The sequence below is a fragment of the Elgaria multicarinata genome, chromosome 16, assembly GCF_023053635.1.
Source record: "Elgaria multicarinata webbii isolate HBS135686 ecotype San Diego chromosome 16, rElgMul1.1.pri, whole genome shotgun sequence".
NCBI lineage: Eukaryota > Metazoa > Chordata > Lepidosauria > Squamata > Anguidae > Elgaria > Elgaria multicarinata.
Window position 1 is genome coordinate 1,329,199 of NC_086186.1, and position 17,026 is coordinate 1,346,224.

General features: G+C 54.3%; 1 protein-coding gene across 1 annotated transcript in view; it reads right to left on the bottom strand.

The window, feature by feature from the left end:
* CCDC33 (coiled-coil domain containing 33) overlaps positions 1-17,026 on the bottom strand; it is a 123,812-nt gene that overhangs the window by 2,552 nt on the left and 104,234 nt on the right. Inside the window, exons 14-20 of the mRNA XM_063142607.1 lie at positions 16,527-16,577; positions 11,131-11,198; positions 4,772-4,799; positions 2,411-2,606; positions 1,592-1,680; positions 864-995; positions 357-447 (exon numbers count right to left, since the gene is read on the bottom strand). Coding sequence (XP_062998677.1) covers positions 357-447; positions 864-995; positions 1,592-1,680; positions 2,411-2,606; positions 4,772-4,799; positions 11,131-11,198; positions 16,527-16,577 — 655 coding nt within the window. The remainder of the gene's footprint in view (positions 1-356; positions 448-863; positions 996-1,591; positions 1,681-2,410; positions 2,607-4,771; positions 4,800-11,130; positions 11,199-16,526; positions 16,578-17,026) is intronic.

The window sequence follows — 17,026 nt, forward strand, 5'->3', positions numbered from 1 at the left end:
TCGTCCATCCGGCATCAAGGCCGGGAACGGGGGGAGGTCGCACGGGACCAAACATCCTGCAGGGGGCAAATGACCCCTCCGGCCTAATCTAGGCTGGAACCTGTGAAGCGAAGGTCTCTGGGGTCGATGGTTTATTATGACTATTTACAATACTTATGGGGGTGTCTTGTCCAAAGCCCCCTGAAGCCTGTTCCTGGCAACAGCCCCTGACTGGCCATGGAGGTGCTGGGGTGAGACGTCGTGTCTCAGTGACAAACTTCCACAGGCCCCTGCGATGGACGTGGTTTCCCCGGCCGCCTCTGCTTCAGCGCCTTGCGCGTGAGCCAAAGGAGGAGCACAGAGTGTGGGCCGCCTACCTGTGCCTCGGGGCAAGTCTGAGAACAGGGTCGCCTCTTTGAACCGGTCCTTCATCTTCTCCTCCAACATCCTCTCCATCCTCTCGATCACCTGTCATCAGAAGCAGCAGGCGAGAGGCGCTGAGAAGGGAGGGGAGCCCCACCCCACCCCACCCCACCCCCCGCCTAAGGGCTTCCCACGGAGGACCAGAGAGAGGGAGAGAGAGGCCAGGCCAAGGCTAAGGCTTGCACAGCTCCTGCCACTTTCACTTGCCCAACTTACCACAGGGTAGCACTGGGTGGCCGCTTACGCATCACGCCAAAAGAGGAGACGGTTTCGCATGAGATGCGCATGTGCGTATTCACATGCTCCAATGAAAAATGCGGGATAAGGAGGGACACTTCAAGAGGGACGCCACGCCTGCCACGTCACCCTGGTGGGGGAGGCCTCCCGCCCAGGGGCTAAGCACTGACGGGCCACGCCCAGGACCCTCTTGGCGGCCCTCCAAACCGAGGACGACCGCCTACCTTTTCTTGCTGCCTCACGGCCTCTTCCAGCGTCTGCATCTTGGCTACCTTGGCCTGGTATCTCCTGAGCACCAGCTGCTGCTGCTGATGCGCTCGCTGAAGCAACACCAGGTCCTTTTCCCGGTCGTTTTTCTGGTGGGAGGGGGGGCATCGGGGTCAGAGGCAGCCAGGGCCGGCAGCCAGGGCCAGCATGGAGGCCGAGCACCTGCCCAGGGCTCATGCCACGGTAGCCCGCTCCCCCCCACAGACGTGGAGGCCTTCTCAGGAGCCAAGGACTGATCCTGTCTGATCCCCACAGAACAGCCACCGGTGTTTGGGGAGCAGTTGAAATTGGGTGCCCTACACCAGGGCCATGTTGCTGGTGGGGCCGTGAATTTCACGGATGCCTCCGCAGTGGCCGTCCCTTCCCTTTCCTCTGGCTATGGCGGCAGGTGTCCCAGATGCAGCGGCGCTGCTCTGAGGCGTTCCAGGAAAACGGGGCAGCCGCCTCCAGCGGCACACACTCCTCTGTGGGCGGTGGCTGCCATCTTGCGGGGAGGCCATCTTGAGGTGGCATTGCGCTCAGCGCCCCTCGTGGAATGGTGGCCGCGCACCACGGCAGCAGCTTCCCCCCCTGGCCTAGCTGCAAGCGCCTCGCGTACGGCGGGAGGCCCAGGCGTGCCCAGATGAGCCCGGCGGTGGCCGCCCTTCCACACGGGCGGAGGCAACGTGGGCTCTGGAGCGCTCACCCGGATCAACTCGTTCTGCAGCCGCTGCACGCGGTCCTTCATCCGCGCCATCTCCCGCGCCCCAGAGGACAGCTTCTGCTTGAGGGCCACTAGGGGAAGGCAGAGGCAAAAGCGCAACACAGTGGAAGCCCTGTCAGCGCCGGCAATGGCTCCTGTGCCCACGGGCGATGCCCCTTCTTCAGGGCCCTGGGCACACCCCGGCCCACAAGACCAGCACTGGCAGTTCTGGGCTCAGGGGCTATGAGCGCGACACCTCGGGCCCAAGTCCAGCTCTCTGGGGTGACCCCCGTGGCCCCTGACCCCAACACATTTCTCCCGAGGAGGGGGCTGAGCCACATTCCATGCTGGAGAAGCTCTGAGGGGCCCCATTCCGACAGTGGGCGGGGCCAGAAGCAAAGGGGCGGGGCCAAGACACCCACCCGTTCTAGCATAAAAGCCCTTGACTGCAGCCCGGAAGCCGCAGGGGAGGCAGCTCAGCCTTTTCGAATGGCAAAAAACCTGCACAAAAGCTGGGAAGGCAGTGGGGCTATGACTGGTGGGCGGGGCCAAGGGAAGGGGGAGAGGCCACCTGGGGAAACCTGGAGAGCCAAGTTTGTCCTGCTGACCTGCCCCCCTGCCTCGGGGGATACCGGGAATTGCTGTAGAACGCCCCCCCTCCACCCCCTCCTCCGGCCATCCCCGCAGGAGTTCCACCCATTCTGACAGCCCCCCCCCACCGCCCTGACTCGCTGCTCATCTTGTCCCACGTGGAGACGTCCACTCGCGCCCTGCCGGGCAACAGCGGGGGGGGGGGGGCAGAGCAGGCGGTGAGCCCCTTACGGATCTTGTCGACTATTTCCGCCTTGGTCATGACATCAAGGTCTATGTCGTGGAACAGGGCGCGGCCCACGTCCTCGTGCAAGCTCAGGTTGCGCCTCAAGGTGCTGTTCTCCGCCTCCAGGCTGGCGACGTGCTGGCGCAGGGACATGATGTCGTCCGCCATCTTCTGCAGGGCCGCGCGGTAATTGTCCGACTCCTGGCAGCCACGAGAAGGACGAGAGCAACTCACCTGACGCCCGGCAATCCAATGGAGGCAGGACAAAGACACCTTCCGGTTGCCGTGCGCAGAGGGAGGGCGGCCACCGACGGAGGAGCCCAGCAAGAGGAAAGGCAGCGGTGGCGGCAGCAGCAAGCAAGAGGAGGCAGGAGGGCGCCGCTCTGCATTAGCCTTCAGCAGAGGCTGGTGGCTCCGATGTCAGCAGGCTGTGCGTGAACCCACTCTCGGTTTCAGTCAGAACTCAGAAGGCGCAGTCCCAGGCGCAGAGCCTGGACAGCAACTTTAGACCCCTTTTAGAGTTCTGACTGAAACCTGGAGCGGATTCTCACACACCCCAACGGACGTCGGAGCCACCGGCCTGCACTGCTAGTCTGTATGCATAGATGTCACTCGCTCGCTCGCGTGAATAGGCTTCCTCCATCAAACGTCTTTAGCCCAGGGCCATCCCCAGAGAGAGGCGAGGCCTCTCCTTTGGGCTTCCCTCTATGCTCCCTCGTGGGCTGCAGCAGCCACAGAGCCCGCCGCCCCGTGGCCTGGCAGCTCTAAGCGCTTTGGCAGGCGCCTCCTGCCCACCCCAAACCTTGGCCGTTCCTCATGCTTCGGATCCCGAGATACCGCACGAGAGCGACCTTGTCTCTGTGCTCCTTCTCCCCCTCCCTCCGCATCCCTGAGCGAAAGGCCAGTGTTGTGCGTACAAAGAGGTCATTGGGACCACAGCCAAGACGGGGCCTTGCTCTCCCTGCTGCCTCCCCAGCAGCCATCTGTGGCTTCCTCGCCTGGAAGGGACACGCCATCGAACGGGCTGCATTGCGAGAGAGACCGCGCTGATAGGGAAGCTGACAGTGAAATGCCCCTTGGCCAACGGCCTGGAAGGCAGGTGTGGACCTTCCGTGGGCATCCGACATCTCGCCGTATTTGCCAGGACCTCGAGGTCCTCTCCAAAACCCACCCTGCAGTGCTAGTGCTTGTAGAGGGCCCTAGGGTGGGGAGGGGGCCCAACTGGGCAGGCCCTGAGGCCTCCTATGCCTGCCTCCCTCAGCCATCCCTCCATCCGTCCCTTTGGTCTCCCAGCCTCCAGCAAAGCTTCCACAGCAGTTTTCAAAAACCAGATGTGGGGCGGCTTTCCCCAACCTGGTGCCTGGCAGTGGTGTTGGATTACAATTCCCAGCCTACCTGGCTGGGGTAATGGGAATTGTAGCCCAACAACTCTGGTTGGGGAAGGCGGTTGCTCCAAGGTTTCAGACGGGTGGGTGGGTTACGCAGCCCTGATTCTCCTGGGTCAGACGCAAAGCCCAGCAACACACTTTCCCTGGCACACCCACGCACGCCACCCAGCAGCGCAGGCCCTGCATTCCTCGCCCCACCCGTAGCCAGCCCAGCACAACCCTTTGCACGGGCACGCGAGCCCAGAGCACCCGGGCATCTCAAAGGGGGGGGGGCGGAGGTGGCCGTGGCCCAGGAGAGCGAGACGCCTCTGCCAGCCAGCGGGAGGCAGGCAAGGGGGGGCGCTTTGCTCTCGGCAGATGGGACAGCAGCGCCGCTGGTGGGAGGGGTGGCCGTGACAGGGCTCTCTCGGAGCCAAACCACGGACCCCCCGGCCTCGGCCTAGCCTTCAGCGGGATGTCAAGAGATAAGCATGGTTTATTTGTTGACACTGCGAGGAGACGGATGGCCTGGAGTCTGACGCGGGGAGCCCCAGCCCTGTTCTCTGGGATGACGTGCCGAGCGGCCGGAGAGGCTTCCAGGGAGAGAAACTGACACGCCGCCTCCGCATTTCCACAGGCCAGGCCCAGAGCCATCGAGACTGCCCAGAGCCAGGGCATTCTCGGGCAATAAAATGGCACCCACAGGGCCTGGCTCCCAGAGTTAAGGGCCATCCCCAGAGGGAGTCAAATCTCCCCATCATCAAGTGAGTGAAGAAGGGGGGAGGGAAAGGGCTCCCCTCGTGAGTGAGTGTGTCCCCCAATCATTGTTCACGGCACGTGTTTCATGAATGGGCCCTGCTTGTCATTTGTTACAAAATGAATGGACCCCCACCCACCCCGATCCCGCCCTGATCGGCCTCCCCCCACGTGGCATTTTACAGCCCCAACCCTCCTTCCAGTGAAACACGCCTCCCCCCTCCTCCTCCCCAGCTCTCTTACCAGCTCCTGGACCTCTTCAACGATGGGCCTGTCAAACACAGAACAAAGGGTCATCCCCGGGGCTCTCCTCCATTGCTCCCCCCCCCCCCCCCAGTGCACAAAGGAAGCATCCCAAGACTGCAAACGGGCTTCCTCCATCAAACACCTTTAGCCTGCAGGTAATTTCCCACCATCCTTCTTCACTTCCTCTTTAATTTAAAACAACAACAACAACAACAACAACAACATGCAGCCTGCGGAAGAGTTCTGTGTGACCAGGAAAAGCACACACACAACCACACTGTGAAATTGCTTGTTCCCAACCATTTCTTTTTCTTTTATTGTCCCTATTTAATATGAGTTCTAGTATATCAGGGTCAAACTACACATAATGATGAACGCTTTTTTTAAAAAAAATGTTTTTGAAGCCTGCTTGGTCTGGCCACTTCTCCTTTGACAAAACAGAAGCCACAACAGTCCCCATCTGGAACCCACCCCTGGTCCAGATTGGGGCCGCATAGCATTTTGTCTGCTTAAAATTGCCCATGCCGCAGTGCGATTTGCCCTTGAAGGTACTGCTCACACAGAGCAGCTAGGGGGAATCTCCTTCACTGGGTTTCCTCGACTCAAGAGGCCTAGATCCAGTTTGGGAGAACATTCTGGATCAGGGCCCCACAAATTGTTTTCTTCTCATCTTAAGAAAAAAAATGACCTGTATAAATGCAGGTTGCTTACCTGTAACTGTAGTTCTTCGAGTGGTCATCTATGCATTCACACATATGGGCTTTGCGCCTGCGCAGAGACCAGACCGGAACCTTCTATAGCTGAGTGGAACGTTTTTGGCGGGAACCCCTCCCCCACGCTACCGCGCACGTCCATGGGGTTCCCGCCCTTACCTCAGTTTACAGGAGTCCGACATTGTGCCCCCATAAACATGAGTGTAAATAAAATAAAGTACATTCCACATATAACTGTGTTATTTGTAAGTCTCACACCACCAAGTGGGGATGGTGGGTGGGTTGTGTGAATGCATAGATGACCACTCGAAGAACTACAGTTACAGGTAAGCAACCTGCATTTCTTCTTCGTGGTCTCTATGCATCACACATATGGGCGAGTAGCAAGCTCACATACTCTTGGAGGTGGGTTGGTGCATCATCTGAAGATCTCCGAGAGCACTGTCCTTCCAAACGAGCAGTCCTGCCTCGCACGGGTGTCCAAACTGTAGTGCCTAACAAACGTGGATGGAGTGGACCACGTTGCAGCTCTACAGACTTCTGTCAAAGGAACACCTCTGCCGAAAGCAACAGATGTTGCAACGGCTCTGGTAGAATGAGCTGTCACAGGTTTCACCAGCTCTAGTTTAGAGATAGAGTAGGCAAGTTCAATTGTCTCTACAATCCAGCGTGACAGACGCTGGCATGAAACAGGGAGTCCCTTAGAAGGCTCCCCATAACAAATAAACAATTGCTTTGTTTTTCTAAAATTCTCTGTCCTAGCCTTGTAAAAGGCAAGAGCTCTCCTTACATCAAGTGTATGTAAAGCAGACTCGACAGGTGATGTAGGATTCGGAAAGAAAGCTGGTAGAGTGATATATTGGGACAGATGAAAGGTTGACACTACCTTAGGCAAGAAGGCAGGGTCTGTGCGTAACACAACCTTATCTTTGTGAAAGATAGTGTAAGGAGCATCTATCCTGAGAGCCCTAAGCTCACTTGCACGTCTAGCAGAAATGATGGCTACTAAAAAGACAGTCTTGAATGTTAGAAACCTAAGGTCAGATAAGGCCATGGGCTCGAAGGGCTTCTTTGTCAATGCCTGTAGCACCACTGACAGGCTCCATGGTGGAATGATACACTTTACTGTTGGTATCGTATTTTTAAGTCCTTTTAGAAATTTCCTCAATGTTGGATGTGTGAAGGTGTAAAACCATCCATGCCTCGATGAAAAGACGTAATAGCCGCTAGGTGAACTCTGATGGAAGTGAGTTTGAGTCCCTGCTGATAAAGTGCCAATAGGTATTTGAGAATCAATGACAAAGGGCAAGATTCAGGTGCTTGATCATTTCCCAAGGCAAAAGTTTGAAATCTCTGCCACTTTGCCGCGTAAGATTTTCTTGTTGAAGGCTTTAGTGATGCCAACAATATATGGTCTACAGTTAAATCCTTGGTATGAGAGGAGGAATGGATGATATTCTCCATGCCGTCATCTTGAGGGTCGACAGGTTTGCGTGTCGAACCCTGCCCTGGTGTCGAGACAACAGTGTCGGTATCGGCGGGAGTCTGATGTAATTCCCGTCCGACAGTCGAAGGGCGTGGGAGAACCACGTCTGTCGAGGCCACCACGGTGTGATAAGGATGCAGTCCGACCTGTCCGACTGGATTTTGGCCAGCACCTTCGTCAACAGTGGAAGCAGAGGAAAGATGTAAAGAAGATTTCCTTTCCAGGTTCTGGTGAAAGCATCTCCTAGCGAGTGCTTTCCTCTTCCTGCTCTGCTGCAGAACCTGGAACAAGCTGCGTTTTCTTCGGAGCGAAGACATCGACAGCAGGGAGGCTCCAGTACCGAAAGAGAACGTCTCTTACTTCGGTATCGAGCTCCCATTCGTGGTCGACGTGGAAAGACCTGCTGAGGGCGTCCGCGATGATGTTTTCCTTGCCCGCTACATGCATCGCCGTCAGGTGAGTATTTCTCTTTATGCACCAGTTCCAAATCCTGAGTGCCGATCGATTCAGAGGATGAGACCTTGTCCCACCTTGTCTGTTGATGTACGCCACTACCGTGGTGTTGTCCGTCGCGATCAGGACGTTTTGGCCCTCGATCATTTGTGAAAAAGTTTTTATTGCATTCTCCACCGCTAGCAGTTCTAGGTGGTTGATATGATGTTCCCTCTGGGAAGGAGGCCAACGGCCCTGAGCTGTGAGGGAGTCGCAGTGTGCTCCCCATCCGATCAACGATGCATCCGTCGTGATCGTTACCGAAGGAGTTTCTTGCTGGAAGGGAACTCCTTCTAGGAGCGTCGACATCGAAAACCACCATTTCAGAGATGCCCTTACTTGCGTCGGGATCGACAGGTAAGTTCGCCGGGCATCGTGTCGAAGATCGAAAGTTCTTAAAAACCAGGCCTGCAATATTCTCATTCTGAGTCTTGCAAACCTGATGACTGCAGTTGTAGCTGCCATCAAGCCTAATAGCCTCTGAATTGTCCATGCCGAGACCTTTCGGCGGCTCTCGGTAGCGATGGCTAAATCTTGAAGGGTGCTTGCTCTGGTCGAGGGCAGGTATGCTCTCCCGTCCCGAGACGATAGGGTTACCCCTATGAAGTCCAGCTTCTGCTGTGGGGTCAAGATGGATTTCTCCTCGTTGACCCACAGACCCAACGAGACCAACAGGTTGAGGGTGGTTGAAATGTCCGCTACCAGATCTTTTTTCGGGACCGTGAAGTATCGGGAGAAAACCCCCCTGGTTGAGTTCCTCTGCGGGTACTGGAGAGATGGCTCCTTTCGCTAGGAGGGTCTGTACCTCGAGAAGCAGAGGAGGGGATGGCGCCGTTACTTTCACCCCCGAAGAAGGAGGAAGGACATCGAGCTCGATGGCATACCCCGAGTTGATGATAGTGAGCACCCAGGAGTCCGATGTTATTGACTCCCATTGATGGTAATGTGGTGCTAGGCGGTTCGCAAAGGGAGGTGGATCTGGGATAAAGAAGTCAAACCCGCTGCTTCTTAGAGAAGTCGGGCTGACGTTTGCTTTGGAGCTGTTGTTGCTGCTGCCTCTGCTGACCTTTCGCTGTCGACAATTGTTGCCTGGCTGTGGCTGAGGCCTCGTTCTGAAAAACTCGTGCCAGCTCTTTTTTGTCCTCTGGGAGATGTTCACATAGGGATCCTATTTTCTCCCAGAGGAAGAGCTGGTATCATGCCATGGTAGCCTCGTAGGCTGATGCCCTGATGCCCAAAGAGGCAGAGGAGTAAATCCTCCTGCCCGTATGGTCCAACTTTCTGCCTTCTCTGTCCACGGGTGCAGAATGTGCCTTCTGTGAGTGGCCTTGAGCCGACTCCACTACGATCGAATTAGGTTTGGGATGTTGGACCAGAAACTGTACATCTTCCTCTTGGACTCGATAGAGGGTCTCTAGCCTTTTCAATGTGGCTTGAGTCATAGCCGGTGTTTTCCAAGATAATTGAGCCGTTTGCTTTAAAGCATGTGGAATAGGGATGGCAAGTCGTTGGTTGGTTGTGGACTGGAAAACGTCGTAGATTGGATCGACGACCGATTCATCCATTTGCTGGATCTCCAGTCCTAATGCCTGAGCCATTCTAAGCATATGGTCAAAAAATCTGACCATATTGTCGGAAGGGGAAGAAGGGTCCTTGTCATGAACCTCATCTTCTGGTGAAGGCATCGATGGAGTAGCCGACAACCCCGACTCAGAATCCGATGGGTAATTATCCTCAGGCAAGGATACTGTAACCACCTGGAGGTCTACATGCTCCGTCGGTACCGTGGTAACCGCGGCAGTCGATGCCAATGGCTGCGTACGACACCGTGGACGTTTGGTGGGCGGGCGGTGGAGGCAGCGGTAGATGACACATCCTCGTAGGCGGAGGGTGCGCATAATATTCTTCTTGAGGGTACTGGTGGTCACCCTGGAAGTATCATTGTGGGTGATATTGATCCCATACATAGTCGCCACATACTGATTGGGGATAAGAGTATTGAAAAGCTCCTTCCCATTGACACCTTAGAGTGTGCCTTGGCGAAGGCGGTAGAGAAATTAGTCCCTGAACTTCTTGCAGCCTGGCAGGCTCTCGGAAAGAGGCCGCTGAAGCCGAATCCCGCAACTCGCCCTCCGATAGACTGGGAGGATGTGTCGGTACCGTAGCCATCGGTACCGACTGGGATCTCGATACCGAGGGAGGCCTCGGTATTGAAGCGGTCGGTATGGCAGAAGGAGTAGAGTGACTCCTAGCCAGTTCCGCCGTGCGGGATGACCCTAACGAGGGTTTTTCCGCGTCTCGCTTCTTCTTCTTCTTTTTCTCCATTTCAGAAGAAGATTTGGGAGTCCGGGCCTTTTTGGAGATTTTCCTGGCCGCGGAACTCGCCAGTGACCATCCAGGCGTTAGGGGTATCTGAGCCCTATTAGCCGCTCTGGAATGTTCAGGCACCTCAGTGCAACGGTCATCAACGGACTTACTGGCTGCCGTTTGTCCAGGCGTTAGGGGTATCTGAGCCCTATTAGCCGCTCTGGAATGTTCTGGCACCTCAGTGCAACGGTCATCAACGGACTTACTGGCTGCCGTTTGTCCAGGCGTTAGGGGTATCTGAGCCCTATTAGCCGCTCTGGAATGTTCAGGCACCTCAGTGCAACGGTCATCAACGGACTTACTGGCTGCCGTTTGTCCAGGCGTTAGGGGTATCTGAGCCCTATTAGCCGCTCTGGAATGTTCAGGCACCTCAGTGCAACGGTCATCAACGGACTTACTGGCTGCCGTTTTGTGCATCCTCGAAGATTCAGCCAAGACTCAACTTTATGGCCTTCACCTTGGCACAGGATGCACAGGGAGTGCCCGTCAGTTGGAGGGAGCTTAGCTCCACATTTCACACACTTGCGAAATGGGGCCTTAACTGCCATACGGCTAAGCGCCGCGATCGAAATCGCTGAGGAAAATCTAACTACTAAAAAAAATTTTTTTTTTTTTTAGATAGAATAGAAGAAAAGACGTTAAGAAGTGAGAAATAAGCGAAAAGAGGAAAGATTTGAAGTAAAAAAGGATTTTAAAGAGAAAACGCTAAGAGGTTTGGTTCTATGGTCTAAGCACAATGGCGGACGACGAAGAACTGAGGTAAGGGCGGGAACCCCATGGACATACGCGGTAGCGTGGGGGAGGGGTTCCCGCCAAAAACGTTCCACTCAGCTATAGAAGGTTCCGGTCTGGTCTCTGCGCAGGCGCAAAGCCCATATGTGTGATGCATAGAGACCATGAAGAAGAACTAGCGTGCTTTTAACAAGCTTATCATAATGTGTAGTTTAGCTTGAAACTAACAACCCATCTAAAAACAATACAACGCATAAACACTGTTAAAGCAATAACTTTAAACATTACAAACACATAATAAAATGCAACCAACATCATAATTACTAGGAAAGTAGGAGGATGGACTTCATGTTTGCAAATCCTGTGAACAAATAAATATGTCTTTAACCGGCTCCTGAATGACAATCGGCTCCTGATTGACAATCGCTGTCTGTTTCTGAGTGAGACTTCAGGGTGAGAGAGGTGGAAAATGCCCCAGGGGAATTCATAGGCAGTAAGAAAGGTTGTGTTGTCGTTTGACGTCCCCTGCCCCCCCCCCCACCCATAGATCTGATGGCTCACTGTACCTGGTGATTCGTGTCTCCGGCAGGATCTCGGACACGGCCTCGTGGGGCGGCATCCCATCTTGCGGCAGCTGTAAGACAGAAGGCGGGTGTGGGTGGGTGTCACAAAACAGAAGGTGCATCTATTTATTTGTCATGGAGTACTTATATACCACTTTATGTAATAAATCTGTTAGCAGTTCACATATAAATATTAAAGATCACATTGAAAAACAGAAATATAAACAATCTGACCTGCAGAAACACATCACATTTAAATGAATGGGAGTAACATTTGATAGAACCGCTAATATTCCAACTGTACCAGCAGCGTTGCAGTTAGCTAGTTAAAGCGTGGGAATTTGGCGGCCGGGGGCGCATAGCTAGCCTTAAGACCTCTATAGCCTAGAGTGTGGTTTCCTGTTCCTCCCCTTCCTCCCCTTCCTCTCTGTCCTCTCCCATAGCTGGGAGCGCACATGCCTGTTGCTCTGTCTTGCTCCTGCTGGTGTTACAGAAAACAAAGAAATGGACTGAACAAAGTCTGTTTGAAACTACACTGTCCCTGCATTTTTATGCAAGAATATTGACAGTAAACCATTTTACCTTTTCTTCACTAAAGAAGGGTGTGGGTGTCTAATTTTTTAGCCCTGTATGCAAGTGGGACTTGTAAATGCTCATTCTGTTCTCGCTTCTGTTTTTTCTCTGCTAACTGCCTTTTGAACAAGAGGCGTCAATACCAAATAATTCCCATCAAGAACTCTTAAGTTTTCCCAGTTAGACAGTCCAACAGAGCCTTCTCCAACCTGGTGCCCTCCAAATATTTTTGGACTACAACTTCCAGCATTCCTGACCAATGCCCATGCTGGCTGGGGCTGATGGGAGTTGAAATCCAAAACATCTGCAGAGCACCAGGCTAGAGAAAGCGTCTCTGAACACTCTGCCTGCTCCCCTGTACGAGTGAGTTATACCAAACTGATGATAAACACAAGATGCAGCGTCCTGAAAGCAATGACAAAGACAGAATACAAATGGATCAGCGGTAAAACGGCGCCCTCTACTGTGTGCTACAAGCCCCTGCAAGCGCCACCGCATCGCTTTATCGGGGCTTCTACATTCCTTATATGCTAGAACAGCAGCAGCACCATTTGCAATCCCGATTTCCAAAAGTTCCCCTGAGCATGTGCCGTTCTGCCCTTGAAGCTCACTGAAACCGTTGGCCTGCCATGGCTACAGGCGTGAAATGGGAGGCGGCTTCCGCACCAGGCCCTCGACCCGCAGCAGGACTCACGGTGCAAGAGAAGGGTCGGTAGTACAATGTCATCTGCCGTTTCTGAGTGGCCCAGATCTGCCTCAAGACGCTCCACTAAAGCAGGGGGTGGAATCCTCCAGCATTCAAACTCCAGGAGTCATTGCTTCCACCATCCCCCAGAGATCAAGTTAACAAGCCCGCTGGTTGCCAAGTGCTGGTCATTTCCAAACGGCAAACTCCGGAACCACAAAGCAAACAGGTGTGCCCACCTGGGAAAGGACTCTGGCGTGCACCACACCCACATCCACCTGCCATACCTGATGAAAAAGGAAAGCCAGGTGTACCATGAACTCACAGCAGTAGCCTGCAGCATGTCCGGGACTGACGGACCCCGACCCTCCTGTGGGCAGGGCACTCTGCTTGCACACCTGTTTGCAAGTATTGCCTTCTTCCGCTGGGGCACTGACAGCTCATGCTGGTCGCTGCTATTGCTACAACAGAGGTGCTCTTAGCAACTAGGCTGTTGTGTCTCCTTGGCCAAGCAGCACGGAGAGGCGCAGTGATGGACAAAGCAGCCCATGTCAAATTTTTGTCTAGCTGGGCAGTTATCAACGTGGATGGACAAAAGTGCTCCGTTTCAGTTCCTCTTGGTTTCTCGTTTTTCCAATCTTAAGTTTCGTTCATCTCAAACTTTGAGGATTTTTGAAAATAATTTTGCATAAAAATTGATATGCATCTGTGTGCCAAGGTCTTCCAAGTTTTCTGAGCATTTTTGCCCAATAGCTTCATTCTTTTTGCAAGTAATGTTCCTAATACAAGACATTTTTAAACATCATCTTCATGAATATATGCGCAGAGTGGTAAGCGGCAGTTACTGCAGCCGAAACTCTCCCCATGGCCTGAGTTCGATCCCAGCGGAAGCTGGTTCTCAGGCAGCCGGCTCAGGTCGACTCAGCCTTCCATCCTCCCGAGGTCGGTAAAACGAGTACCCAGCTAGCTGGGGGAAAGGGAACCGCGACTGGGGAAGGCAAGGGCAAACCACCCCGCTACAAAGTCTGCCAAGAAAACGTCAGCGAAAGCAGGCGTCCCTCGAGGAGTCAGCAATGACTCAAGTGCTGGCACGAGAGGCTCCTTTCCTTTCCTTCTCAATATACACATTTTTTGTAAGCGTTTTAAAATTATTATTGGGGAACTCAATTGCAAAATTCGGAAAAGGGCGAATTTTCAAGAATTACTGAGTTTTGATTCATGTCTTCATTTTAAGGTTTGAAATTAGGTGAGTTCACATTAAAATATTCCCCCCCCTCCTCAGTTAAGGCACAGAGGCCCTGCTAGGAGGAGACGAGCCCCTTCCAGACTTTTATTTGCATCCAAAATTTCAGCATATTTTTCACTTCAAGCTCAAGAACGAAGCCGTAGGAGTTTGGCAATTCAGCCTTTTTGATTTGTGCAGAGATTTGCGCAAATTGCAGCTAAACTTTTGGCAAGTTGAAAAATACAGTAAATCTGCTAACTAGCCCAATTTGCTGCAACCCAGTTGGGCCAGTTTTCCGAAAACAGAATGAAGCCCTGTGTGTGTGTGTGTGTGTGTCTGTGAGTTGATAAAAGCTCCTCACATTTGGTCCCCCCTGAACGGATTCCTCAGTCTTCCCTCATGCAGGCTCCACCCTCTCAGCGTTGCTGAAGGCCGACGGCCTCTTCCTGTTTTCACCACCACCACCCTGGTCCGACCTTCACTTTATCTGCCCTTATCTCAGACTCTCAGCACCAGAGTTCTCGTCAGGCAATTTGATGCTGATGATGGAGATCCTGGGGGGGGGGGGGGGGGAAGTGCCACAAAGCTATGGCTCCTCCCTTTTCTCCCCGCTTTTCATTTCCACCCGTTGGATCTCGCCAGGGCCTTTTGCTGCCTCAGCTCTCTTCCCCGCGCCTCGGGTTTCAAACACTGAATTAAGTTCTGAGGCTTCTCAGCGTTTCAGATGTCTTCCTCCGCGACCTTCGCTGGGACACGTCGGCTCTCCTTGGGTACCCTCTCGGCCATGTGTGCTGGGTCTTTGCTAGAGGTGGCTCCAGCACTGAGGGGCCCTTCCTTGCCCTGATGTCTGCCCTGCCCCCCGCGGAGCGGCTTCCTTCTGCCCCCTTCTGCCCAGGCATGGAGTCCTTCCAGAACATTGCCGTGTGTGTGTCTGTGTGTGTGCGATGGCCCCACTACAAAACCATTCAACTGCCATGCGGCCAGCTGCCTTCGCCCCAGCGGCCATCATTCCCTCCCCACAATAGTGCAGGATGATTTAATGTCCAGGGCATTGGGGTGGGGGAAGCCCAAGAGGGCACCTGGGAGCTGCTTGGTGCTGTAGTTCCAGGGGCGCACGGGACGTACGTGTGTGGTGTGTGTTTAATGGCACCAAAGGCAGGCGCTGGGCTCCCAGCAGCTGCCTGAGTTTGCCTCATAACACCCCCTTTCTCGACTAAGGCCTGGCTCTTTGCAAAGCAAATTCAGGGAGCTATACTCTGGAGTAGCCATTTTAGCAGGCAAACCGTGGTGAAAAGCAGGCGATGATGATAGTTACATCCCACTTTTCTCTTCTTCTAAGATGCCCAGGGCCACATACATGGTCCCCCTTCTCTCCATTGTATCCTCACAACAACCCTGTGAGGTAGGCTAGACGAGAGCCAGTGATTGCTGGTCGAGCCAACTTTTGTCTGGCATGGGGGTGGGGGGTTGTCGCCGCCTTGTTCTTTGCCTCAGGCAGCAAAATGACTTGGGCTGGCCCCGCCCTTCAGAGCGGTTTTTCTACAGTCCCCCCCCCCAACCTCCCCCCCTCGTCAGCCCATAAAAGCAGCCTCCTGCCTTGGGAGGCTGCTCAGGAGCGCTGGTGCTGGCCGTGGCCTTCTGTGACTTTCTGGGCCCAGATCTCGCTTCACGGCAGTTGGGGAAAGACTAACGTAGCTGGAGCCACCAATTGATCCCCCCCCCTTCAGACCTCGTGGCAGACCATGCATTTTTAATTAAAAAGGCCCGTTGCCCTTTCGGAGGCAGGCAATTTACCACCACAGCAATATCACACCAGGCTGCACGGTTCTACCTGGAGCTAAGCTAACAGGGTGGAATTTCAAAACTGGACACACAGGAAGGGCGGCGAAGGAAAGGTGCAGCCCTGCGTGTGTGGTTCATCCCTAATTAACTGAATGCTGTTGGGATGGTTCGGCTGAAGGCCCCCCTCCTGGGGTGGGGTGGGGGTTGTAGAGGCACGCCCCGTCTCCTCCCCCCCACCAAATCAGCACTCGAACGTGAAAAGCAAACCAGGCGGAGCCTGCGGAAGGGTGCTGGGCGGAAGGGCTGCAGCTCAGCCCTCGCAGTGGCCGTCCTATAGGCCAACCCCACGGACCTTCGTCATCTTAGCCCTGATATCTGGGCTGCATCTCAGTGGCAGAGGGGCCCCTGCGTTGCACGCGCAAGGACCCAGGTCCAGCCGTGGCAGCAGCATCTCCAGGGAGGGCCGGGAAGGGATCCTGCCGGAGAACCTGGAAAGCTGCAGCTGCCAGCCAGGGTCGACATCTCTGGGCTGGAGCATAAGGCAGGCAGCGCCTGATGCACTGATGTTCGTGGCCACAAGACCTGAGAATTCATCTCATTAGTGATTAGTGGTGGAGCAAGAGATAGTGCCAGATTTTGGACTTGTAAGGCCCTTGGGGCAGAGACATTTCTTCTTATTCTTTGTATACTCTCATACACCTTGACAGCATATAAATAAACAACCATATGGATGCTTTGGGAAGTCGCCTGACAAAACAGCATGGGAGAGGGAAATGAGGATGTAGGCTGGGGGTGGGGGGGAAGAGGGGGAGGGGCCTCTTTCAGCCTGAGGGTCAAATTCAATGTCAGAAAAGCTTTCAGGGGTGCGTGCCAGGGGTGGGCGGGGCCGTTAGTGTGTGTGTGTGTGTGTGTGTGTGTGTGTGTTGCTTTTCCATGCAAAAGCTGGAAAAGCACATGATCAACCATCAGGAGAAAGGGGTATGGCCAAGGGAAGGAGGTGTGGCCATCTGGGGAACTGTAGGAGGCCAGATTTGTCCTAGGGCCCTGAGGCCCCCACTCCTGCTATGGGCCCTCTCCCCCTGCACCCCAGTACGAGCACAAAGCAGAGAACTTGAGGGCATGGGGCATGCTCACCGTCATCAGCTCAGTGTAGCAGGTCTTACGCTCAGGTTCAATGTAGGACCCCTGGAAAACAAAACAGCGTTCTCCCATCATTTCCTCCCAAGGGCAATCCTGGTTCAAGAGCCTGGTGTGTGTGCCCCATCATACAGCATCCAACCGAGGAGGAGGAGGAGGAGGAGATGATGATGATGATGATGTTGGTCTACCTAGCAGTGACTTGAATAATCAGGATGTGGGACCGGAACATTGAAGCAGAGACATAGGCTGACTGGTCCTGGCTCCCAAGACAGAGACGTCCATTTTCTTCTTCCCTTCCCTCGCTCACAAGAAGATCCTCAGTAGCTACTCAAATGTGGGGCCACACGCTGCATGGCGCTCTCAGAGGAAGGGCCGGACCCACACATTTTGCTGAGTCAGAACTGCATCGGGTTCTCTCCCCAGCCAAGATGGCTGGCAGCCCCCACGGCCGGTCAATTTATTTTGCACCTGAGCCGGGAAATCCAACAAGTGCC